Source organism: Schistocerca nitens, chromosome 3, assembly GCF_023898315.1.
Source record: "Schistocerca nitens isolate TAMUIC-IGC-003100 chromosome 3, iqSchNite1.1, whole genome shotgun sequence".
Taxonomy (NCBI): Eukaryota; Metazoa; Arthropoda; class Insecta; order Orthoptera; family Acrididae; genus Schistocerca; species Schistocerca nitens.
In genome coordinates this window covers 851434970-851462699 of record NC_064616.1, presented here as the reverse complement: position 1 = coordinate 851462699, position 27730 = coordinate 851434970, and the positions used below count along the sequence as shown (strand labels likewise).

Below are 27730 nucleotides of genomic sequence, written 5' to 3'. Positions count from 1 at the left end.
AAACACGCTGAATAGAGACAGTGGCTTACAGCTCAGTGCTGCATGGGATCCAGCGATCACGTGGTTGAAGAGGGCAAATCGAACGCCGACTCAAAACATGCCCATATATGGCAATGTCACGGGCACCAGTGACGTCACAGCCGGCAGCTAGCGTATATAAGGGCGCACCAACAGCCCACTGGCAGTCATAACACTTGACAATGGCTAAGGAGTGCTTGGCTGAAAGCTCGTGTAGTTTTAACCAATTGACGTGGTTGGAAACCTGAGAACATTTTATTCAATTTTATCGCCGCGAGACTCTGCATTCATACATTTCACAGATGATGCTGTAGTATACAGAGAAGTTGCACCATTAGAAAATTGCAGCGAAATGCAATGAAGATCTGCAGCGGATAGGCACTTCGTGCAGGGAGTGGCAACTGACCCTTAACATAGACAAATGTAACGTATTACGAATAAATAGAAAGAAGAATCCTTTATTGTATGATTGTATGATAGTGGAACAAACACTGGTAGCAGTTACTTCTGTAAAATATTTGGGAGTATGCGTACGGAATGATTTGAAGTGGAATGATCATATAAAATTAATTGTTGGTAAGGCGGGTGCCAGGTTGAGATTCATTGGGAGAGTCCTTAGAAAATGTAGTCCATCAACAAAGGAGGTGGCTTACAAAACACTCGTTCGACCTATACTCATCAGTGTGGGATCCGTAAAAGGTCGGCTTGACAGAGGAGATGGAGAAGATCCAAAGAAGAGCGGCGCGTTTCGTCACACTGTTATTTGGTAAGCATTACGGAGATGTTTAGCAAACTCAAGTGGCAGGCTCTGTAAGAGAGGCATTCTGCATCGCGGTGTAGCTTGCTGTCCAGGTTTCGAGAGGGTAAGTTTTTGGATAAGGTATTGAATATATTGCTTCCCCCTACTTGTACCTCCCGAGGAGATCACGAATGTAAAATTAGAGAGATTCGACGGAGGCTTTCCGGCAGTTGTTTTTCCCGCAAACCATGCACAACTGCAACAGGAAAGGGAGGTAATGACAGTGGCACGTGAAGTGCCCTCCACCACACACCGTTGGTTGGCTTGCGGAGTATAAATGTAGATGTAGATGTAGATGTATGTTGGAAACATGCTTATTTTTCTGGAATCACTTTTTTTCCCTCCTGAAACCTCTACTCTGTGTAAGTCAGTGACTGTATATCATTATCTCCAACTCCACATAATTTATACCAAGGAGAGTTGAACTGCCTCTTTCACATGAGGCCCAGACTTGCCAAGACACTTGAGCACCTGTGTCTAACAAATCTGTGTTCCTTTCTGTCTACTACACCACATCACACCTATGCATACATTTTTGTAGCATTTAATTTCACTAGGTGCACTGCTTGGTGGACTTGGAGCTCCCATTGTTGTTTAACGGTTGGTTATTTACATTCTGTCCTTTCCCATTATGTCCTTTAATTCTGCAATCTCAGTGTCAGTGTCCCACATTCCCACATCTCTTACATTGTGGTTGTCAAAATCTCTTCATACATAACCCAAACTTCCACAATGACAGCCCTTCACGTCAGTAGAAAAGGCACTTCACCTATCAAGGACTCTCGTTACTGTGCTGTAGTTATGCCTATGGCATCAGCCAAGTCCTTGAAAAATTGGGTGGGCGTTCTCTTAGAAATTTGTGTAACATCCCGTGTTTTGCTTCCTGTATAATGATCCTATTTGTTTCATCACTATCACCCTTGGGGGCTCAGCATTTTTTTGCTGGGTATGGGCTTGATGACCCTAGTGTTCCTGAGTTGGGAACTGGTAAGCATCACCAGTCCCTTGTCACCGAGGCTCTCACAGACCTTATTGAACAACTCTCCTGCCTATTTCTCCTACTGGGCGATTTCAATGTCCATAATGTACTATGGGACTTGAGCGTACTTGGCCTAGGGCTCAACTCTTAGAGAACCTCGCAATGTCTCAGGAGATGTGCATCCTCAATACAGGCAGTCCCTTGCCTTAATGAACTGTGCAGCAAGGGTCATGGAGTGAATGTTTAACCATCATCTGGTCGGGTTGTTAGATACCAGGAAAGTCCTTAGGTGCTCTCAATGTGGATTCCGGAGATTTCATTCCACTGTCGACTGTCTGACTGTAGTAGAGGTGACTATTCATAGGCTTTTCTACGTAAACATCACTGTCTTGGTATATTACGTGATATGACTAAGACATACAACAGATTAGATTAGATAAGATTAGATTTACTTTCATTCCAATTGACCCATGGTGAGGAGGTCCTCCAGGATGTAGAACATGTCAGAAAAACAACAATATATGACAATTATTTACAACTAAAACAAATAAGCTAATGTACCATTCCACAGGTCCCAAGTGGAATGATCGTAATTTTTTAATGAACACTATCTGAAAGAGTCATTTTACAAATACTAATGCACTGAATTTAAAATAAAAAAGTTTTTTTATTTATTTATAAGGTAATAAACATGTAATACAACTACTATAATACTTATTTACAATGAACACATTACTGCACTGAAATTGTGCAGAAGTATATATATATATATATATATATATATATATATATATATATATATATATATATATATATATATATATATATATATATATGCTGTAACTTACCAAACGAAAGGGTTGGTATGTTGATATAGACAAAAAACACACAAACACAACTCTTTCCTGATGAAACAACCATGGGTTGCGAAAGCTTGTAATTTGTATGTGTGTCTGTGTGTTTTTTGTCTCTATCATCGTACCAATACTTTCGTTTGGTAAGTTACAGCATCTTTGTTTTTAGATATATTTTTCCCACATGGAATTCATCAATGGAGTAGGAGGAGTTGGCCACCAATAAATCCTTTAGGCTTCTCTTAAACTGAATTTCATTGGTTGTTAAGCTTTTTATAGCTGCTGACAAGTTATTGAATATGTGTGTTCTGAATAATGCGCACCTTTTTGTACAAGACTAAGTGACTTTAAATCCTTGTGAAGATTATTCTTATTTCTAGTATTGATTCCATGAATTGAGCTGTTGGTTTGAAAAAATGATATATTTTTAATGACAAATTTCATTAAGGAATAAATATATTGGGAAGCAGTAGTTAGTATCCCTAGTTCCCTAAACAGGCTTCTGCAGGATGTTCTTGAGTTCACACCACATATAACTCTTACTGCACTTTTTTGTGCCCGGAAAACTTTAGCTTGGCTTGATGAATTACCCCAAAAAATAATCCCATATGACATTATGGAATGAAAGTAAGCATAGTATGCCAGATTTTTCATTTTTATATCCCCTGTGTCTGACACAATTCACATTGCAAATAGAGATTTGTTAAGACGCTTCAGCAGTTCTGTGGTGTGCTCCTCCCAGTTGAATTTATTATCAAGCTGTAATCCCAGGAATTTAACACTGTCCACTTCTTCTATCTTCTTGTCATCGTATGTTAGACATATACTCGTGGGAAACTCCTTACAAGTTCTGCACTGCATGTAGTGTGTTTTTTCAAAGTTTAGTGACAAAGAATTGGCTAGGAACCAGTGATTAATGTCCACAAATATTTTATTAGCTGATCTTCCTAAGACTACACTTGATTTGCTATTTATTGCAATGTTTGTATCATCGGCAAACAAAACGAACTTGGCATCTGGTAATGTTACTTATGAAAGGTCACTGATGTACACAAGAGAAAGTAAGGGACCTCACATGTAATTATTTCCCAGTTGGATGATGCCTGATAGCTTGATAGATGTCTCTTTCCTAATAACACCCTTTGTTTCATGCCAGAGATATAGGATTTGAACCATTTTGCAGCATTTCCTGTTACACTATAATATTCTAATTTACTTTGACAGATCAAAAAATATACCAGCTGCCTGCAATTTTTTGTCTAATGAATTAAGCACATTTTCACTGTAAGTGTAGATAGCCTTCTCAGTATCAGAACCCTTTAGAAATCCAAACTGTGACTTTGACAGTATGTTATTTGAGATAAGATGGTTATAAAGCCGACTGTACATTACATTTTCTAAAATTTTTGAGAATGCTGGAAACAGTGAAATTGGACGGAAATTTGATGCTATTTCTTTATCTCCCTTCTTAAACAGTGGCTTAACTTCAGCATATTTCAACCATTCAGGAAATATTCCACTGATAAAGACTGGTTACACAGATAGCTTAATATGTTACTTAGCTCAGAATCACATTCTTTAATTAACGTGGTTGATATTTCATCATACCCACTAGATGTTTTTGATTTTAAAGATTTTATGATGGACATTATTTCTGTTGGGGTAGTGAGGGTCAAATTCATATTATGGAAGTTACTTGAAATGTCTGGTCTGAGGTATTCCATAGCAGCATCTACTGAACCTGACAATCCCATCTTTTCAATAACAGGTATAAAATGTTTGTTAAAAAGTTCTGCAACACTATACACATCTGTCACCAGTGTATCATTTACTCTTAATGCTATTTGTTCCTCTTTATGTCTGGTTCTACCAGTCTCCTCCTTCACTATATCCCATATTGTCTTTATTTTGTTATCTGATATGACTATCTTTTCCTTGAAATATATTTGCTTTGACGTCTGTATTACAGTCTGTAATATTTTGCAGTATTTCTTGTAATGTGCTATAGCATCAACATCGGGACTGATTCGGATTGACAGATACAGTTTTCTTTTTGTTTTACAAGATACCTCTATTCCTTGAGTAATCCATGGCTTCTTTGTAGACTTTGCTCTAACCTAGGTAAGTTTTGGGGGAAAACAATGTTCGAATAAGGTAAGCACTTTATTAGCAAAAGTGTTATATTTTTCATGCATGCCCTGAGCACTGTAAACATCAGTCCAGTGAATGTCTCTGAGGAGTGTTCTAAAATAATCAATTTTTGGCTTATTGATTACCCTCTTGAGCTCAGATTTAACAGATTTTATATCCTGTTCAGCATTAACATTTAGCAGAAGAAACTGCATCTCATGGTCTGAGAGGCCATTGACTACTGGTTTTGTAATATAATTTTGTTCATTGGACTTTTCTATAAATATATTATCAATGGTTGTTTGTGAGCAATTGGCTACTCTAGTGGGGAACTTTGCAGTGGGAATTAAGTTGAATGATAGTGTTACTAAATAAAATAAGTTCTTATTGGGAGAGTGTTTAAGGAAATCCACATTGAAATCACCAGCAACCACTATTTCTTTATTTTTGGTTGTTAAATGGGCCAGTACAGCTTCAAGGTGGTTTACAAACAAATTAAAGTTACCCGCAGGTGCTCGATATACACTTAATAATATGAAGGATTTTTATGAAATTCTACTTCTGTTGCACATGCTTCCATATGCTGTTCTAGGCAAAATTTATGAATGTCTATGTTCTTAAATTTATGACAGTTCCTGATGAATGTGGCAACTCCTCCTTTCTCCATTTCTGATCTACAAAAGTTCTATACCAGTGGTCACATGATGTTCAGAGAGGCAGATTATGTCAGCCGGGTTTGAAGACTCTAATTCATCTATGCAGATAGTTAATTCATTAATTTTATTTCTCAGTCCTCGAATATTTTGATGCAATAAAGATAGCTGACATTTCACATTGACTGAGTTAAAATCGGGTAGAGTTAAAATATCTGCTGACTGTTGAAAATTCTTAACCAATAGCTGTTTATGCTGATGTAATAAGCTAGAATTATACTACTTGGGGACACAGTAACATTATTTGGAGACACAGTATTCTTGTGCAACACCCCGTCTTCATATGGTCCTTCCTGTCTAAGTGCATTTTTAGTTCCAAGTTGGTGATGTGCAGTCAGATCATTTTGAGCAGGAGAATGGTGTTTCTCAGGTCATTCTTTTAAATGTTACCCTCTTTACCATAGCCGTAAACAGTGTCACATCTATGCACTGTGAAACAGTCCTGTGTAACTCTTGGTCACACACAGTGGCCCGACTCAAACTGTCACATCATGCTAACTGCGGCATCACAGAGCTGTTACAAACATACCCACCAACATCCTGTCAAGGTCACACCCATTTCCATCCACTGTCACAGCTGTCCGAGTTAAATTCTAGTTCATTGTTGATATGTCGTCATAATAATGATGATGATTTGTTTACATCATCACGTCGCTGTAACATAGTTCAGAGAAACAAACTATTTTAAAAGAATTCCTCTGAAAATTTGAGAGGTGTGTGTGTCATGAAGTTGATTTAAGAACGATAACAGCAACGCGTTCTCACATATTTGATAATGTCATAATGTACACGATATGAAACTGAACTGTGCAGACACACCGGCCGCAGTGACCAAGCGGTTCTAGGCACTACAGGCAGGAACCGCGCGACCGCTACGGTCGCAGGTTCGAATCCTGCCTCGGGCATGGATGTGTGTGATGTCCTTAGGTTAGTTAGGTTTAAGTTGTTCTAAGTTCTAGGGGACTGATGACCTCAGAGGTTAAGTCCCATAGTGCTCAGAGCCATTTGTGCAGACACAATTATAGGTATTTCAACAAACACTAAGGTTGTGAACACAGGTCTCCACACCACGGCTATGCAAGTATATAAATCCGGGGAATACTGTTTATTTTAGTTGTTCCAATCTACTTTTGGGAAAGGCAGTTTTCGTTATTTTTTCTAAGTAGAAAGTCTTTCCTCTTCTGTCTTGGCTTACTTGATTTCCTGTGGTTTATGGCACTACCCATGGACTCATGAAATGTGTCAGATTTGTTGTTGGCACCAAGTATGTTTGGGTTGTGAATGGTTACCTTTGTGTGGCTGGAATGTTTTATGCTGCCAGTCAAGTTGCAAGCCCATTGAGGTAGGCAAACCCTCAGACAACCAACTGAAAAGTATCCTGTGATAAACATAGCTTGTAATTTTCTAGAATTACGTGCTATTTTTGAGATACTTAGGTTTGTGCTATTTTATTGTCTGAAAGCTAGCAAAAAATTTTGAATTCGATGTATGTAAAAAATATAATAACTTTAAGTAAAAAGTTATTTAGGAGGTCATAACCCCCTACCCCACCCTCCCCCCTTGCGAGGCCCCAGCCTTGCATCCCTAATGTGTCCTTGAGTGACTGCTTTAAAAATGTCTGCAACATAATTTAATAAGCCCTAGACAATTATGCAAATGATGTTAAGAAGGAAATGTATTGTCATGTTATTATTACTTTACTTTTGAACCTTATTAGCTCTAAGAAAACATTTTTCATTTAGTTTGCTTTTTCTTAATCTATGTAATGCTAGGATGGTTAGTTACATGTTGTATACATGATGATTTTGCTAAATGGTGACAAACTGCAGGAAACGATCGTAGAGAAAATAAGGAGCAAAAACAGTTGTAGGGACATAAGGCTGGAAATATATTCCAAGGAAGGTACATCCACTTGAAGGTGGAGATATAAGATGTTGTGCACTGTAGAACATGATCTTAGTGTCAACACCAGGCAGGTTGCCAACTAGCAAGGGATAAGCCAGATGACTGTGTGAAATATTCTCCATAACCACTGCCACTATGCATATCACTTAAAACACAAGCAGGCTTTATTATCTACTGACTTGCCTCCTTGGTGATGATTTTGTCACTCTTTCGTCATACAGGCCACTGTGCTGCAGGGAGTTCTGTCATCCATCCTATTAATAGATGAGGCTACCTTTTCTAGGGATGGTATTATCAACCTTCACAACACTCACATGTAGGCTTTGCACAATCCCCACAGAATGGTGGCAGCGAACCATCGGCATCGGCTCAGCCTTAATGTGTGGGTGTGGATTATAGTTGACCACCTGTAGAGTGTAGGGCTAAAACACTTGTACAGACAGAACATTCTCACTTATCTGGCATGTTCTCATGCATGCTTTCATTCATTGAAACTTGCTCTGTCAAAGATCTTCTATGTCCGTAAAAGATCTTTTATATCCACCTTCAAGTGGGCGTGCCTTTCTTGGAATGCCTTTCTGGCCATATGTATATAGGACCTATTTTGCTCCTTATACTCTCAGGGATAATTTCCTGCTGGTTGTCCTCATGTAGCAAACTCACTTTGTGTATGTCATCTATGATAAATCTTAAAATATTAAAATTACAAAGAAACAAAAAGGCTGGCCAGTTCATGTTTTTGGAAGGTGAAATTGTTATTGTCAGTAGCAACATTTAAAGTAAAAATCAATACTCCAAGCTTCTGGAACTATATGTACATTTTTCAGGGCAGTGTTAGTGATAAATGTTATGATGTGGGTCATATTTTGTGTCTGCAATTACAAATCATGTCCCTATATAGGATACAAGAAATTGAGTTATTCATTCTGTTCCACACAATGATGGGATAGGGTATTGGGAATATCCATTAATTCAAAACCGTATGAAATGTGCAGCCAGCTAGCCACCCCTTTTACAAGTTATCTGGATATGCAAGTGCCTGTTAGCACTGTACGACAGAATGTACATTATAAAGGAACGTCCATTCACACAGTACACAGTGACTGTTATTGTTTAACAGAAATCAGCAGCTGAATAGTATAATTGGTGGATAAAATCTTTTTGATCTTAACAACTTTGAGGATTTTATCTGTTAGTTCTGCCATGCAAAGCTAAGAGGTCACATACTGTTGCTCTATGGGGACAATTTAGTACACAGAATATTGTGGCCTGAGAGACCTTGCACCTGATTACAATAATGGTGACAATAGAAAAAACTTAGAGCCCAATATTAACAAGAAAACTGTTGTGGCTTAACAACCAACAAGATCTGATCAGTCAGATCTGCTGTGAAAAGCTAAGAATTGGGATAATTTTTGTCTTAAACGGTTTGTACTCATTGCCTTATTTTATGAAAGTTAACCATTATGTTGACAATGCCACATGGATCCACATGAACAACTTACATATCACCATAATCTATTGTCAGTTTTTCTGCTAACCATCCATTTTGGTGCAAGAACTGCCCAGTCTGTGCCAGGGAATAAAAGAAACTTGACACCTGTGGTCTTGAAATAATTACTTTACATAGGCTAAAAAATCTCAACACTAGATCGCCATCATTTTTTATAACTGCATTCTCTCCTTAAAAATGCACTTTTTCACATAAATAACTGCTTATTCTCACACACTGGATTCCTTTAGTCAACAATGGGTACAATGTGAATGTATGCTTTCCCGGCGTATACAGCTGGCGAAGAGTTCTCGGGCTTCCAGCCCGGTGGCGGTGTCTTCAAACTGCGACGTTTCGACGAGTGAAATACTCGTCATCTTCTCAGAAGGTGACAAATAGCACCAGAGCTATTGTAAATTTGACAGATAAGGTGCTAGATGCAGCCACAACTTCTTTCCTCACGAAAGGGTTGAACTTTGCACCTGTATCAAGGACCATACTGAAATGGGACATCATCAGCAGCATAGAGGAAGCAATCCGGGGCCTACCCAAGGAGGAAGCTGAGCAGATTCAAAGGGAGACCTGCAGGATCATCGACAAGTCACGACTCCTGAAAGCCAACATTACTGCGCCGTAGCGAGAGGCTATCCGTGCACTGATGGATGATGCTGACATCATGGTCCTCCCAGCAGACAAGGGAAATGCGACGGTGCTGATTCGCACAGTCAACTACCAACAGGAAATCTGCTCTCTGCTGCAAGACACAGCCTACAGGAAACTCAACAAGGACCCTACATCGACGATGACCAGGAAAAACGTGGTGCTACTGAAGGACTCAGATCTGCCAGAGGCAGCGCAGAAACAGCTGTATCCCAGAGTGCCAACGACACAGCGCCTGTATGGATTGCCCAAGATTCACAAAGATGGGGTGCCTCTACGGCCGATTCTGGACACTATCAACTCACACAGTTATGGACTGGCCAAATACCTGGCAACACTATTAAAACCACTGGTGGGTCACTGCAGTCATCATGTGAAAAACTCTGCAGATTTCGTAAGAATACTGAAGGACACCCGAATACAGAGAGATGACCTTCTCGTGAGCTACGATGTCACCTCCTTGTTCACGAAAGTACCTCTACAAGACGCCTTGGTACTCCTTAATCAGCACTTCGAGCCTGAAACAGTGAAGCTCTTTGAATACGCACTTATGACCACCTTCTTCAAGTGCAATGGGGAGCGTTATGAACAAGTGAACAAGTGGATGGAGTGGCCATGGGATCTCCCCTTGCTCCAGGGATCGCAAATCTTTATATGGAACACTTTGAGGAGGTGGCACTACAAACTGCTCACCGTAAACCCAGGCACTTCTTCCGCTATGTGGACGACACTTTCATGATTTGGCAGCATGGCAGGCAGACACTGGAGGAGTTTATGGACCACCTAAACGGCATACATGAGAATATCACCTTCACGATGGAAGAAGAAGAGAATGGCTGTATTCCATTCCTGGACATACTGATCAGGAAGAAAGCAGAGGGCACGTTGGGCCATTCAGTATATAAAAAGGAGACACACACAGACCTGTACCTCCATGCAACCAGCTGCCACCATCCGTCGCAATGCCAGTCAGTACTGAACACCTTGGTACATAGGCCGTGCGTCATTTGTGACAAAGAAAGCCTCTCAGACGAATTACACTACCTAAGAGAGGTATTTCGGAAAAACGGGTACAGTGAAACACAGATTGGTAGGGCCTTCAAGAGGAGACAGACTGACAAAATTCAGGAAGAGGAAGAAGAGGAAGAGGAAATTAACAAGAGACTCGCCTTTCTTCCATATTTGGGGCCCATATCAGCCAAAATCGGGAGGCTACTGAGAAAATCAAACATAAATACAGTCTTCCGACCACCGCCAAAGACAAAAGAGCTTCTGGGCTCAGCTAAAGATCCTCTCAAACTCAACACACCTGGTATATACAGCATTGCCTGCAAATGTGGTGTACAGTACGTTGGACAAACGCAGCGCTGCATCTCGAAAAGGTGCGAGGAACACACCAGGCATGTCCGACTTGGACAGATAGAGAAATCTGCTATACCTGAACATAGCATCAAAGAAAACCACACCTTTGATTTCGAGAACACCAGGGTGCTGTACCGAGCCGGGAACTATTGGGACAGCGTCATTAAAGAATCAATAGAAATACGGGTCCACGAGAATCTTGTGAACAGGGACGAAGGTTATCAACTGAGCGCGGCCTGGAATCCAGCATTAGCCGCAATACGCCAGGAGCGCACCAAGAACCGTCCAGCTCACGAGACGCGACCAGAATGCTCTGATGGAGACACGAACGGCGCACCCGCTTCCCCCTCCACCCCGCCCGCTGGCTCCTCTGGATCCAGCCTCCCGTGGCCAGGTGGTGGGGGGCACGCCGCAGGTATAAAGGGACCGGCATCCACAAAGTCTGGCACTTCGCCAGAAGATGATGAGTATATCACTCGTCGAAACGTCGCAGTTTGATGACACCGCCACCCGGCTGGATGCCCGAGAACTCTTCGCCAATGGGTACAATATTGAACAGCTTCCAGAAATTTAGTTTACAGACTCTACCATTTCACCTTCATTTACATTTTGCATAATATTGTATGTGAATAAAGCAAGCTGTGTTTCACTCAGAGGATTTTTCCCAAACCTGTGCTAATTTTTTGAAAGAACCATCTGTTTACTCAAAGAACTGTATAATGTGGATCTTAAAAGAAGGTGCTCTATGGTCCTCAGTGGTGGATGTCCAAGATGGACTCTGGAGTGGTATGGAGGGTGAAAATTTTTTGCAGTGATCTAAAACTGTTGTATATTACCACTTAATTAAATTGTTTATGTTGCTTTTTGTTACCAGTAACCAGATTTAGGACATTTAGGATTGTTGGAAAAACTGAAAAAGTACATTATTTTTACGTTGAGTAATAAGGACTTGGGTTTTCTCAGCACTGATCTCTGTACTGCTAGAGGTGGGGGGTGGTGTGGGGGGGGGGGGATCCAAAGACTCTTTGTCCCACCCCATTTCACCCCACCACCTGGATCTGCCAATGAGAGTGGCTGGAGGGGGGGGGGGGGGGTAATTTCATGTCAGTTCAGTGCAGAAAAGTAACATTTTCAACCAGACAACCTCAGATTTCTTTCAAGTTTGGTACATTCAATTATCCAGATAAGAGGTTGAAAACTATTAATTTTCGGGGGATGTATGACAATTGTGAAGAGAGTTAAAAGTCTGCAATATGTGGAAATTGTGTTAACTTTATGTGTACCTGTATCAGTATAAATGACTGTAATTCTAGTTCTAATCCAGATGCAGCAATAAAATTTGTATCACGAACATTGATGTGCAACATGGTGGGTTTCTTATAAATTTCACATTCAAGGTCAATGACCTTAACCTTCTGCCTTGAATATTTCAAAACATCATGTCTTCAATTTTTATGAAAAAAATATTTTGTTGCTCCAATATGCTACCGTAAACATGGTGAATATTAAGAAATCACTCCAAAGGCATCATGCTCAAAAATTTATTTAATCAGCATCAGTACACTACAGAAAGCAGAAAGTAACACATAAATACAAAACACAAATCATTAAAAAAATACAATATATAAGTATTTCCTTATTATTTGCCTTTTCATAGTAATGTATGCATAATTTTCCCATTTAATATCAGGAAAATTGGCCACCCTCTACTACCACCATATACTTGTCATTTTTCCATGCTTTTGAACTTAATTTATCTTTGAGCAACTATGAGCAGTGGGTCTGAAAGAAACATCCAAATATCACTCCAAATCCACTATCCCAGACACTGTTGTCAATATGAGTTCACAGTTAGATTCATTTTGGACCATGCTCTGGTCCAAATATTTCTAATTTTGCTGTAAACACTCCATCTCATAGGAGTTTTGTCTATCTCTCTGATATACAATCCATGAGTTACTGGAAATTTCCCTACTTGTTGTTTTGAATTTCAACCAACTCTCGGTTCCTAATCTGATGGGAGTGACTGCTTTCTACGAGAGAAATGGAGAAAAGGAAGAAAGACTAAGATTTCATGTACCATAAACTACAAGGTCGTTATAGATGGAGCACATAGATTGGGGAAAGATAATGAAGGGGATCAGCTGTGCCCTTTCAGAGGAACCATCGTGGCATTTGCCTTAAATGATTTAGGAAATTAAGAAAAACCTAAATCTAGTTAGCCAGGTACATATTTGAGCCAGTGCTCTTTCAAATAAGAATCTAGTGTCTTATGGCTATTCTACATTCCTCGGTAAGAGATACAGAAGTTTTGGTACTTTAATGCCCACTATCTGTTCTATTTTAACGTTCTCACTTTCTCATTTTTTATCCAATCAGTTTTAATAATTAGCTTACATGACAGTGGTTTTTTATGTTGGGAAATCAGAGCATTGGTTAAGAATAAACATTTGTTCTCATACTCCGCACCCAAGTGCCCATTTCTGATGAAAATTTTACACTTGGACTATCTAGGGTAACTTTTTACAAGTCTCCAACTTCTAGCACGGGTTGAGAAATCTACACCCATGCTTGTCAAAGTCTACAGTTAATTGCATTTCAGACTATCAAGTGTTCTAGACTGGTCTCATCCATCTCGTGGACAAATCTTCCCAGGATACAGACTGAATGCACTTTCTTTACGTTCTCCTCCCATGATGCTGTTTCTATAACATGCCTAAAATTTGAGTTACATAAGATAACACCCCCTTCTTTTACCCTCTCTAGCTGCCAAACTTTGAAAAAGAAGAGAATGTTGCTGAAGCAGGAGAGATGAGGCCCATGAGTTCTCTTCTCATTATCAGTGGGCAGCAATGCCTCAAACTTATCCATAAGAAGCCAGTTGTCTCAAGGTTCGCTACAGGCCACATCAAAAGCAGCAGTAATTGACAAGTTCCACTAATAATTTGTTGCGACATGAGCTAGTCGTGCCACTCCACTAGTGGTGCAATTGACAGTGGCTATAGGTGTGCCATTTGACTGCTGTCAGCACAGTTTCCAGCTGTTTGTGGATAGTAGTGAATTCGTCCATCAAGATACAGTAATGGGCACAATCTTTAGTGGAATCTACTTGTGAAAGTAACATGTGAACCCAGCTTTTAAAAACACCAAAATAGTAAAGACGCTAGAAATACCAAACACAGTTAAAAAGTAATTGCTGCCTATTTCCAAACAGAAGTTTGTAAACAAAATTAAACTTTGTACTGTTGCTGCCCCAGCAAGGGACACTGCTGCTGCTGCAAAGGATGCTGCTGGTAACTACACCTGACACCTCAGAAACTGACACTTTTCAATGAGGAGTGGTTACTGATTTAAATTTCAGTGACTAAAATGCAGTGTAACCACTGGAAGATTCACTTGTTTATATTTTAACTTTGCACAGACCACCATTATATTACAGTTACAAAGGCTTTGTGCAGCAGCTCTTGTATGAGAAACGTGTCACTCATTTCAGGTTGAATATCTGTAGAACTGTGTGTTCATTTCCCATCACAATTTTTTCGTTCTTTAGAGTCTTCTTTAGTGTCAGTAACCATTGTTTTGCTGGAAACCCTGCGTTTCAGTCAGTATTTGAATTTGCTTTGCAGTTAATTAAAGTGAGGTGTTACTGCTTTGAAAATTGATGATTTTTCTATATGTATTGCTTAGGCGTGTAGCTGAGAACAATTTGCTTTTAGTGTAACTCTTTTGATATATATGTTACTGAGTTCTTTGCACAGAATTCTCACACATCCTGGTCTTTCTTTAAAGCACCGGCATCTTATTCCCACTTGACTTCAGTCCTCGTATTGCTGTATTGATTAAATTCCTGAGATGCCTCTTCACGTACATTGAATTCCATATAGAGGGCACGGGTAGTAGGAGCGGTAGAGTGCTTGATATTTGAACTGCCATGCTGACTGAATCAAAGACCAGTCTTCATCCAGTTCCAGACATTAGTGAAATGTGTAGGGAGTAAAAGCAACTGGTATGCTCCACATTCTGTGCCACAGAAAAAAATTGTGTTCTAAAGTGCATTTATTCCAAGGGCATTGACTTGTTCATTGTGTGGAGGTTAATTTGTGATGGATGTATTTCAGCTTGGCAGTTGGTGCCTCATGTAAGTGTAAGATAATTAATGCTTCCTCAGAAAATAATGAAACTGAACCTAAAGAATAATGCACAGATACGTGCCCAGTTATTAAAAATGTATAATGTGAGTGGATATTAGTTTTGTGTTCTGTGTTTACAGATTGCATAGCAGTTCTAAGGTGAATGGCATTTTTGGCAGCGTATTGTATGTGGAAGTTCTATTGTGGAATATTTTGGAAGTTATAGTATGTTATGGCCATACATGAGGTTCATAAAATAACATGCCAGAGTAATATGGTTTTTGTTTTTGGAGTAAAAGTATGGTGTGTGAATGGGCAGATGTTCAAACTAGTGTAGTATCAGTGTGATAGCACTTAATTTTTACCCAGATTCAAATTTGAAATTCCATAGATTGTTACCCATCTGTCTTTAGTCCAAAGAATTTAAAAAGCTACCTTTCCATGATTAAATATTGGTAGTTATTGAGCTGCTGCCTCTTTTTCTTCGCCCCTCTTTCCATCTCTCTTCGTACTCTCCCCCACACTCCACCCCTTTTCTTCCACCCTGCCTCCCCCCCCCCCCCCCCCCCTCATACAGGTACTAATTCAAGAAAATAAATCCCTTGAAAAAGGCAAGGGGCACACTTGTTGTTCAACTCTGTAATGTTTAACTCTCTGTGCTCCCACCAGTTGTGACCACTGCAGCTATGATACCTTCTGATTTGTTGTTATATTGGAGCAATAAATCAAACTTTCATAATTTGCAATGCTTTTAGAGAGAAAAGTGGAACCATTGCAAGCCGTACCACAAGACTTGAAACAAATTTCCCTTTGTCATAATTTTTTTAATCAATATTCAACAGTTTTTTTAAGAATTAGCCATATATTTAAATGAACCATTACAATTTCCTGACAAATTCTGTAGCTACTCATGACGACATTTATGTGGTTGTAGGCTGATGGAAAATTTATTTCACAGAGGAGTTTGTTAATTTGTTTCACATTTTGGTATTTTGCGTATACTTGATTGCCCAAAATTTTCAAAATCTTCTACCTACTGTGTGCATGCACTTTACCATGCAAGACATTCAGAAACTCTTGTTCAACTGAGAGCTGGTGAAAAGTTCAAATCATTCCACAGCAAATTTTCTATTTATAAGTCCGAACTTAATGCTATATTTTGTTATCATGCAGCACAGTCACTACAGTACTTATTTCAAAACCCTATGTACTTCTGCAGCATTACCATTTGGCCAAATGCTGCAGCTGACTCCCATCATCACTACCTTTGTACTTCAGTCCTGATCTAAGAATGTCTTTTATACAAGTAGCACAAAATATTCAGTTTGAATCCACCTCAACACTGAGATGGAGATGTGATATGTGATAGATGCTTCATTATTATTTTGGTTCAGTCAATATTCCAGAGACCTTTTGGTATCTATATTGCAATATTTGTAGTATGTGTTGTGGAGCTAAGCAGCAATGATTTTATGATTCTGTGTGTGCTTACAGGTTCTATATGATGGAATTATCTGAGGAAATGAACAATAATGCAACCACATCAGTGGCTACAATATCAATGGATGATTTATATCCAGCACTTTTTGAGTGTTTTGCAGTTATTTTGTGTGGGTAAGAGTCTTGCATGTATATAAATTGTAACATTATTAATTTCAAAATGTAAATTTACTTATTGATTAAGGTGCAGGTTGTGGCAATAATCTATATTATTGTTCCCCTAATATGAAACACCATTTAATGAGAGACTACAGTATTATAGTATTAATACATTTTTTGCATGTATAGTGACAGTTGAAAATTTGTGCCAGATAGAGACTTGATCCTGGATTTCGTGCTTAATCATTATGCTATCTGAGCACTGAATTGTTTCAGCATCTTTCACATAAGATGCAGTTCTTCCAATTTAAATTCTCATTACTATGTATTCCCAAAATTTTGTAACTTTGACCTTAATTGTTTAGTCTTATTCATGGTTTAAATTTATGATTTGTTGACAGTGGCAGCTCGTGAGTGTACATACTGGGTGTTCACAAATCTTTAGAGTCAAATATTCTTACGGTGCACCCGCACAACAACTGGTGCTAACTCTACATTTCCTTGTTAAATGTTTGCTTGTAGACATGCTTAATTGATTTCATCACTCTCTCAATCAAAGCATCTGTTCTTGGAGGCCCTAGTTCCTTTGCAACTAACTTTTCCTAGCAATTTACTTTTCTGTTCCCAGAATGAGATTTTTTTACTTTGCAGTGGAGTGTGTGCTGATATGAAACTTCCTGGCAGATTAAAGCTGTGTTCTGGACTGAGAGTTGAACTCACAGCTTTACTTTTCTGTTAGCAGTTAAAACAGATTAAACATAGTTCATGGTTACACTGCACACAAAAGCTGATTCCTGCTCAGTAGCCGGCCACTGGTGGCCGAGCGGTTCTAGGTGCTTCAGTCTGGAACTGCGCTTTCGCTACAGTCGCAGGTTTGAATCCTGCCTAGGGCATGGATGTGTGTGATGTCCTTAGGTTAGTTAGGTTTAAGTAGCTCTAAGTTCTAGGGGACTGATGGCCTCAGATGTTAAGTCCCATAGTGCTCAGAGCCATTTGAACCAGCACAGTAAACAATCAACTCCAAACACAAAGTGCCATTTGTGGAAACGATTAAACTCGAGTAGTAATGTCTACCAGTATGTCACATGACTAGAATACAAATGAGGTGCTGAGATCCATAAGGGCCTATAAAGCATACAGCCATCAATCCCACATCTAAATGAATATCAGCGAAACCAGAGATACAGCTTTTCATGAATGTTCATATATGCAGTGTGGACGTACAGCACAGATAAACCTGACTCACCGTAAGGTCAACACGTTTCAGAAGCATGAATAAATGCTACAGTCTCACAATTGATGATGATGTGCTTTAGGCTGTTATGATTCTCAGTGCTTCAAATGAATTACTGTATGATAAAATTCATAGCTTAATATATTATAACTCATTCAGAAACCTACAAAATAGGTTTGCTGTCAGTACAGCTTTAATATATACTGATGTCTGATCTAATTTTACTACAGTATAGAGTGAATTATCATATCTGAGGAGTGTGCTATCATCTAACAGGAGTTATGCCAAGCAAATGGGGATAAAAGTTTGCCACAGTGTGCTACCACTTGGTGGCACTTACGTAAATGACTAGTTGAGTGACAAGGGCTAGCTGTGCACATCGTGAACCGTGCACATTGTTTATCAAATCCGTATGTATTTGGCCCATAAGGCAATTACGTCATGAGAGTTGTGCTTGTGCAGAACCTGCTTAAAATGTGTGCAACCGCAGGTGTGCTCACAACCCTATGCCAAGTTTCACAGAGTGTAGAGGAGTGGTAGCGGGGTAGATTTAAGTGGCATATCTTTCAGATTGCAGTATCTGTGTTGTGTTTAACAGCATTCAAAGAAAAATAAACCAATAAATCTGCAAGGTGTTGAAAGTAAGGGTGTTCACTTGCTCTTGTGCATTTACAAGGCAGCTGTCATTGTTTGTTGATATGCATAGTTGAATATGATATATTTTTTAATTAAAGAGTGACCATTTGGAAAAAAAAGTCAGTAATTCTTTGAAACACATTATTTACCATTTCTTCTGTTGCTGTATGTCTATTGACACTGGTTATAGTACTTGTCATATTAAAAAAATAACTAATTTTGCTTTAGGTGCATTAAATGGTAGGTCATTAATATGTACAAGAAACAGTGTTGGGAGCTAACACAGAAACTCGAGGGAGATTTCCTCAGTTTCCTGTCCATAGTTGTTGAATTGTATAACAAATTTCTGCATTTGTTTTATGTCATAAACACCCAGTTTAGGAGTTAGTTTTAGAAACTTTTATAACAATTGTGGTGTCACCGCCAGACACCACACTTGCTAGGTGGTAGCCTTTAAATCGGCCGCCGTCCGGTAGTATACGTCGGACCCGCGTGTCGCCACTGTCAGTGATAGCAGACCGAGCGCCACCACACGGCAGGTCTAGAGAGACGTACTAGCACTCGCCCCAGTTGTACAGCCGACGTAGCTAGCTACAGTTCACTGACCAATACGCTCTCATTTGCCGAGACGATAGTTAGCATAGCCTTCAGCTAAGTCATTGCCTACGACCTAGCAAGGCGCCATAGCTTTGATAATTAATATTGTGAAGCATTTATCATCAAGAGCGATGTTCTACAGATGTGGATTAAAGTTAAGTATTCCAGAAGCTACGTACTTTTCTTTATAGCATTCATTACGTATCCTGTTTCAGACCTCACGCCAGCCTGCGTGAGTTTAAGCGCGTGCCTTTCGGCTTCCTCTCATTGTGTCTAGGCTGTCTTGTCTAGACACAACAACAATTCTTCCATAACCTACGTTTAATTTTATTCATATGATTGTGCATTAGGCATTGTTCCAACATCCATGTCTTTCTTGACTTACCTTTACAAATTCTGTCACTTAGTTAATACTAAATATTATGGATATTTACTGCCTTGTTGGCTTAACATTTAGCTATCTGTGGATGTCTTCACACTTCACATAGTTTCTAAAGAGACTGGGATGTGGAGCTGTGAAGGGAAATAACTCTGTGTTAGATCATTTGTTTGCAGGAAAAGTTATTACATGAAATTCTGAAAGTTGAACAGTTATGTTGTATTAATTTTATCAGCCTGCCTGGTGTTCATTCACTCAGTGTGATATTGTCATGTGTTATTCCTGTAACTAAAGAGGTCTTGTTTTTCCTCACCACCACCACCACCACCACAACCACCACCACCACCACCACAGTCAGTCAGCACATGCAAACCGATAACAGGGATGGAGAAATAGCAGTAGACACTAACAGTAATGTGTTAAACCATTCTCATTATCTAGATGACAGCATTTTGGGCACATTAGAAAAATGGGACAAGAAGTAAAAAAGAAAACACTACAGATAGTAGGGAAGAACAAATTAACTGGTTTAAATTGGATGAGGATGAAGATGAAGCAAAAGCTAACATATTTAACAATAGTAGCAGTCTGAACGCTAAGGTTTCAATGGAGGAAGTAGAGTCAGTTTTGCAAGGTTTTGAGGAGGAGTTGTTAAATGTAGATGGTAGCAGTAATAGTGAGGTCAGGCAATCTGTTAGTTGTGTTGCTTGCCAAAACTGTAAAAGCAGATGACTGCATTAAAATAGCAATGTTGTGTAGGGACGCAGTTGGTCAGAGGTAGAGAATAGTGTAGCTGATGTGCAGCAAATGAAAGCAGAGGACATCATCAAGTGCTTTGATTTAAAATTGGTTGACAGGTTGGAAAAGGCAGCTGGAGATGTAGAGGTTGATGACCCCATGAATCTAAGCATAAATTTACTTGCAACTGAACAAAATTGCTTTATTTGAAGACAGATTGAAAAAGATTTATTAGATGACTTTCATGAGGAACCTGTTCAAACTAGAATAACTCACCCTATCACAAAAACTTAACATCTCAGGGGTAACAGTGTTTGTCTACTTGATAGTGGCAGTGAAGCAAATGCTTTTTCCCAAGCATTCTTTGATTCTATTCCTAATAAGAATGAGTTAACTGTCATGAAAGTAAGTGGTTTAAGAACAATAAGTGCTACTGGAAAAGTTTCTAGACCAGTATAGCATGAAGCTTTGCTACCAGTTGGTATAGGTAACATAGTAGTAGATAATCATTGTTTATTCATGTTTGGTTGAATTGTCGAAATTTTGATTGGTACAGATCTTTTAACTAAATATCAAGGAAAGATTAACTTTGATCAGAGCTACTTAGTCTTAACTTTACCAGGTTTTTGAGTGATTACAAAGCCTTTCATTGTAAATTATGTTGGCAGTTATAAAGAAACATGGGAACTGCCATTTAGAGTAATGAGGAATAAGGGATACTTGCAGGAAGACTAAGAAAATTTCAGCAGAAACAAAAAGGTTTATGTATGTTTATCAAGGACCATTCAGGATAATAGGTCAGCCTAATGCTGCAAACACATACAGATTGGAATACCCAAAAAGTAACAGAGAACTAAGTCTACGAAACATCTGAAGCCTTGCAAAATTGGCAGTAATTATATCCTGTATGGAGTCTGCCACTGTTTGGTGGATACACAGTTTGGCATACTGTGCAGTCCCAGCTGGATGCAACTTTATTTCCCTTTCAAGTTTCATTCTCTTCTTCTGTTCTCTCTGTAGTAAGGAATAGCATATATGCCTACATGTTGTACATATGCTGTTAGTTTGTAAAATGTTCCTAGTAAGTAAGAATGATTCCCAAAAGTGACTATACCCAAATGATGTCTTATAAAGAGTATTTGAGAGGTAATTTGCAATAATAAATTCTAAATGTTAAAATGACAATGGGTAATTTATGAGCATCAGTGATAGAAAAACAATGGCAAAAGTAAACAAATAATAAATAAGAGCCACAAATAGGATTAGTAACAACAAAATACAGATACAAAATTTTTAAGGCTTTCGTGGCCGCTTGTTGACAAACTGCCTATTTGCTTCTGTCTCGAGCTCTTTGGCCAACATTCGTCTGATGATTTTACTGACATTTTTACCATTTCTAGATGTGCTGGTCACAAGGGACGCCGAAAACCTGGGACATAGCATGTACCGAAAACTGACACACATGGACTGATACCTGCACAAACTATCAAACCACCACCTGAGCCAGAAAAGAGGCATGATTCATATGCTCGTAACGTGAGCAGGACGAATATGTGAGCCACAGCACCTAAAATGCGAAATGCAACATCTGGAAAGTGTTCTGAGGAGCAATGAGTACTCCACAAATTATATTAGAAGTGTAACAGAGCCAAACACTCGACGAGTAATAAATCAGGAAAAGAAATGTCGGGTACAGCCTTTCTGCCATACATTCCCAGAGTAATGGTCAGAATCAACCATATATTGCACAAACACAGCATAAAGACAATTTTCAAACTGACAAGGAAGATCAGAGAATGTCTTAGATCTGCAAAGGATAAAAGGGACCCACTTGCAATGTTGGGAATATACTGCTTACCATGCACATTTGGAAAAATTTATGTCGGAATGACTGGACAATCAATCAACACCAGGATCAAAGAACATAAGAAACATTGCAGGTTGGGGCAGGTGGAGAAATCGGCTGTGGCAGAGCATGCGCTGAGTGAGACCGACCATGTAGTAAAATTCACTGACATGGAAGTTCTGGCTGTAGAGAAGCACTATCACATCTGCTTGTTTAGAGAAGCTGTAGAAATACATAAACACGGGAACAGCTTCAACAAGAAAGAGGAAAGCCTTAAGGTAAATGGATCTTGGCTTCCTGTACTGCAGCGAACGACCGCCGCAGGTAGCAAGAGGATAACCGCACCGGAAATGACCTCGGAGAAGCCCTCGGACGTTGGTGTGCCAGGTACATATAGTATGCGGCCGCGAGCTTGGCTCCAGTTCACCACCGGCAGTGGAGGTTGAAGCTTTGACAATGCTAGCCAGTTGTGCTGGCAAAACGTCAGTAAAATCATCAGATGAATGTTGGCCAAAGAACCCGAGACTGAATCAAATAGGCAGTTTGTCAAAATACTGATACTTTGGATTAAGAGAAGTAATTGAAGCTGAAAATTACTAAAATTTGAAAGAATAAACTCTGCATAAATTAGTAATTTTCATGTTGGATGGTACCAATAGTGGTAAGCCAAAGCGTTTTGATATTAATGAAAGGAGATGTGTGAAAGTGGTATGAGGATGACTAAAAAAAGTATAAGTAATGAGGTCAGTAGGCTGATGAGGATAAAAGAAAGATAAAGAGGAGAAAGAAGTGATAAAATATGTAGGAAAGTGAAATATATTTATAAATGAAAATAAGGAGAAACAGGAATAATGAAGTCAGTAGGCTGACATACAGGGTGTTACAAAAAGGTACAGCCAAACTTTCAGGAAACATTCCTCACACACAAATAAAGAAAAGATGTTATGTGGACATGTGTCCAGAAATGCTTAATTTCCATGTTAGAGCTCTTTTTAGTTTCGTCAGTATGTACTGTAAATTTTCACAATCAACATGTGTGGGCTGACGAGAATCCGCACGCGATTGTGCAATCAGGTCATCAACACAGATTTTCTGTGAACGTTTGGGCAGGCATTGTTGGTGATGTCTTGATTGGGCCCCATGTTCTTCCACCTGCCCTCAGTGGAGCACGTTATCATGATTTCATACGGGATTCTCTACCTTGTGCTGCTAGAACATGTGCCTTTACAAGTACAATACATGTGGTTCATCCATGATGGAGCTCCTGCACATTTCAGTCGAAGTGTTCGTACGCTTCTCAACAACAGATTCGGTGACTGATGGATTGGTAGAGGTGGACCAATTCCATAGCCTCCATGCTCTCCTGACCTCAACCCTCTTGACTTTCATTTACGGTGGCATTTGAAAGCTCTTGGCTACGCAACCCCGGTACCAAATGTAGAGACTCTTCCTGCTCGTATTGTGGACGGCTGTGATACAATACGCCATTCTCCAGGGCTGCATCAGCCCATCGGGGATTCCATACGACGGAGGGTGGATGCATGTATCCTCGCTAACGGAGGACATTTTGAACATTTCCTGTAACAAAGTGTTTGAAGTCACGCTGGTACATTCTGTTGCTGTATGTTTCCATTCCATGATTAATGTGATTTGAAGAGAAGTAATAAAATGAGCTCTAACATGGAAAGTAAGCGTTTCCGGACACATGTCCACATAACATATTTTCTTTATTTGTGTGTGAGGAATGTTTCCTGAAAGTTTGGCCGTACCTTTTTGTAACACCCCGTATAATGTAAAATGGTGGAAAATTGGTGTGTAATTCCCTCACGTCTTGCAAAAAGGGTTGAGAAATTCGTAATCTTGCTTGAGGCAGATGGTCAGTTAACAGATAAATATTGACACAATCAGACAACAGAATGGATAAACAAATGTGTTAAGAAATGCAGACTGTAGAGTATTGGTATGTTGTATAAACAACGCAAAGTAACTGCTGTTTCACAAATAACTTCTTTAGAACACTAATCCTTATGATAATTGAGACCTATGGAGATAGAGAATACAAAGGTTACTTGAATTTCTGTGTAAAGCAACATCTTAAGCAATGAAGTAAATTTCAGACTAGCCCAAAATGAGAAGGGAACAAGGAGGACACATACCACAGTGACTCCTGCCCCTTCCCTTTTGTAACAGAGTGTCAAGAAGGACATCAACCATAGTGACTTCCCCACTCTCTACCTTAAATGTTTTAGTGTAGGTGGTTTGTAAGGACACACACCACAGGGCCTACAGTTGTGATTAAACGAGTGAGGACAGAAAGGCTCTGTATGAGTGTAATGTTTTTGTGTTTTTTCTCTTTCAAATAAAGACTGAAAATTCTAAATCACAAAATTAATTTTGCAATAATCAAACATTTTATTTCATGTTTCTATGTTATTTTGTGTACCTGATTTGTAAAAATCAACTATGTTATGTTTTTCTATGTGTATGTATATTTTATGAGCATAGTATTAAGGAAAATTTAGCTAAAATAAGTTTCATTTAAAAGAGGTCAGTTATAGTAACTTCACTCGTTTGCAATATTTAATGTTTTTCAATTTTTTCACAAAAATAAATTGGAGACTATGAAACGAAACAAGCATTGTGTCATTGTAAGAGGTACAGAGGCAAGCGAGTGTGCTGGGGCTTACCCCAGTTCACTACTATCAGTACCACGCTGTCATAACACGCCTGTGCTTAACATACAAAAGGATTGCGCCATAATCTAAGAGTGAAATTAAAAATTAAAATAACTATGTGAAACTTCGTCAGTGTATGCTTCAGTATATTAATGTTAACATTCTAAAGTCTCAAAATGATCAAATGAATATTTTATGCAAAATGTATGATCTGAAGAAAAAAATAAGTGGTGCTAAATACTAAATCTACAAAGCTAAAAATTGGCCAGAATATGAAAATGTATGTCACAATTAAAAATTACAAGTTTCAACTTGATCAGAGCAATATTTTGGTCCAAATCGACATTTTTACAAAAAATTGAAGGTGCTAAATATTAGCTTCAGAAAGGAGAAAATAGATATGTAACTTCAGTTTGATGCAAAAACGTTAAATAAGCTACCTCTATTAGTTTTCAAGTTATTTACTAAAAACTAAATTTGAAATGAAAATATCCTTGTTGATGGTAGATATCATTTGTATTTGTAATAGGAAGTTCTAATTGCAGCACTCAGTTATAATTATGCAATAATGCAGCTGTACCAAGTCTCAGGACAAGACTTTATTGTAAATAACTGTGTTTACAAGGAATCTTAAAGAGGCAGTTCAGAGGTCATGTTCTAAAAATTCTAGCCGGCAAAGTTTAAATGCAGTTGAGCTAAAACTTTTCAATAGCTAAAACAAACTTAACTCTATTTATATAAAGATTAAGAAGATTGTAAATTGTTAAACGATAGACATATTAAGTAATATGTGTCCGAGAAAGGAGCCATTTAGTTACCGCTACTTGTGTCTAGGGCAGTTGATAGCAGATGTTCCATGTGGGGTCCTCTGCACTAGTATATAAATATGGACAGAGAACCAGTGGAGAGATATGCTCCACACCAAGATATCAATCTGTTCACGTCAGTCAAACGTCTGCATGCATTGGACATCAGGTGATATCACAGCTGGGCAGACATGACTGTGTTTACCATAAAAGCAGGAAGTTAAATTGTGAGGACTGTACACTGTTGTGAATCAGTTGGATTTCACAGAAGTAACTGTTTGTGTGCAGCAATTAACTTCTGGTGCTTAGAAGTCAATGCGATAGACCATTTTACTTGGAACTTCCCATAGAGGTTGCCTTTGAACTGTTAATAGTACTGTTTGTGATAGTGATATTATTATTGTCATTAGGGATAGTATTATATTTTGTGCTTGTGAACTTTTATTGGCTATATCAATCAGTTAAAACTCAAAACTGTTATTTATAGTCCCTGATACCGCTGAGTAAATAGCAAGCAGGAACATTTTCTTTTCAGAGAGCACATAGAGTAATGTGGATTTCCAGAATTGAAATTATGGGCAGCATGTTCTCCGTCACTTTCTGGCTGACTGCAAAAATAATTTTCAGGCTCTTGTAAATGGCAAAGTTAGATGTAAAGCACTCACAGACAATTTAAATGTCTTTTCATAAGGACATAACAAAGCATCAACCATATTTCGACTGTTTACCCATTGCTCCACAGCTCAGAATGGGAGCATCTGCCCAGGCTTCCACAGACACAGGGAGGTTCGTTGCAGGTTATTGCTACACACCATCATTAAGAGGGAAAGGGAACAATGCAGCCACAGTGCAGCATTTGTGACGTTCACCTGCTTTATTTCATCATTGATTGTCCTCTGTGTCGACGTACTGTGTTGTGATACAGGCTGAGAAATGGGGGGTGAAGTTCAACACTGACTACTTTGAATGATGTAGATGACAGGTGCACAGTTGCGTTTCACAGTTCACAACCCCCCAGTAATACACAGTTATATGGCCAGTGCACTATTGTTTAACATTCGATAAGTCTCATTAATGGTTTGCCGGCAAACATCCACATATTGCTAAGATGGTTTACTGTTGAACATCTACAAGCAGTAACAACCTAACCACACTGTTCACAGTCTTTCAAATAAATTTAACAGACACTGACCTATTTTTGTTACATTTATTTCATGGTTAAGTTGATGCATTGCTGTTGTTCTAACCATCACAGGTTTCTTGTCTGAAGCTCGGCCATCGACTGACTGTCTCAGGACCAAAAATCAGGCCCTTATATATTCTCACAATAATGGGCACTGAAGCTATACATTGTTTGATGTTTAATTTACAGAAATTACAATTAAAACTTAACTCATTCAGTTAACTGCATACATCAAAAAATTGCGTCTTTGTAATAGTTTCTTCTACTACAAGGGTTAAGCCATATTATTTGTTTAAATCATGAAATTAACAAATATAGTGATACTTTTGACAAAACTGGAAGAATTTATTAAGGGCTGGCTAGGCTAACATGTTTTTGAATAGAGCCAAATAAACACTTAAAGAATGCTATTGTTTCATCTCCCAAATTTTTATAATCAGTACAGAATTTGTATTTGTTTGTGAGTCAACAATAGAATCTAAGTTACAAAACAATTACAGATTTCACCCTATAATGAAAGATACTAACTAGGAATAGACAAAATAAATTAGAAAATCAATTACATACATAAAACTAAGCACAAAATTAGACCTGGTGTTACATTCTTTAAAGCTGATGGCCAACCTTTCTCTTTTATGAAAATGCAGATTATACTCACGTATGTTAATGGTAATTAGTTAAAAGTGAAAAAATGAATTTTAAGGAGACAGATGGCAAAACAAGAAGGGAAGTAAAAAAATCCCAGCTTGCTTCACCACAATACCCCCTCATTGGATTGACCAGATAGATATTGCAAATAGCTAACTGGGCAATTCAGTGGCCACAAGTGACTCCAGACAGTGGGTTAAAAATCTACACACAAAAAAAATGTTACATACGAAATCTTATCAAAAATACAGTACATATGTTTTTTTCAAATTTATACTTATATGAACTGGCCATATGAAAATCTCTATACCAAATATTTTCATACAGTGTATTGTACAATGTCACAA

General features: G+C 38.7%; 1 protein-coding gene across 1 annotated transcript in view; it reads left to right on the top strand.

The window, feature by feature from the left end:
• LOC126249448 (integral membrane protein GPR155) overlaps positions 1-27730 on the top strand; it is a 140470-nt gene that overhangs the window by 12527 nt on the left and 100213 nt on the right. The window contains exon 2 of the mRNA XM_049951101.1: positions 16537-16656. Within this exon, the coding sequence (XP_049807058.1) occupies positions 16544-16656 (113 nt within the window). The 5' untranslated portion in view covers positions 16537-16543. The remainder of the gene's footprint in view (positions 1-16536; positions 16657-27730) is intronic.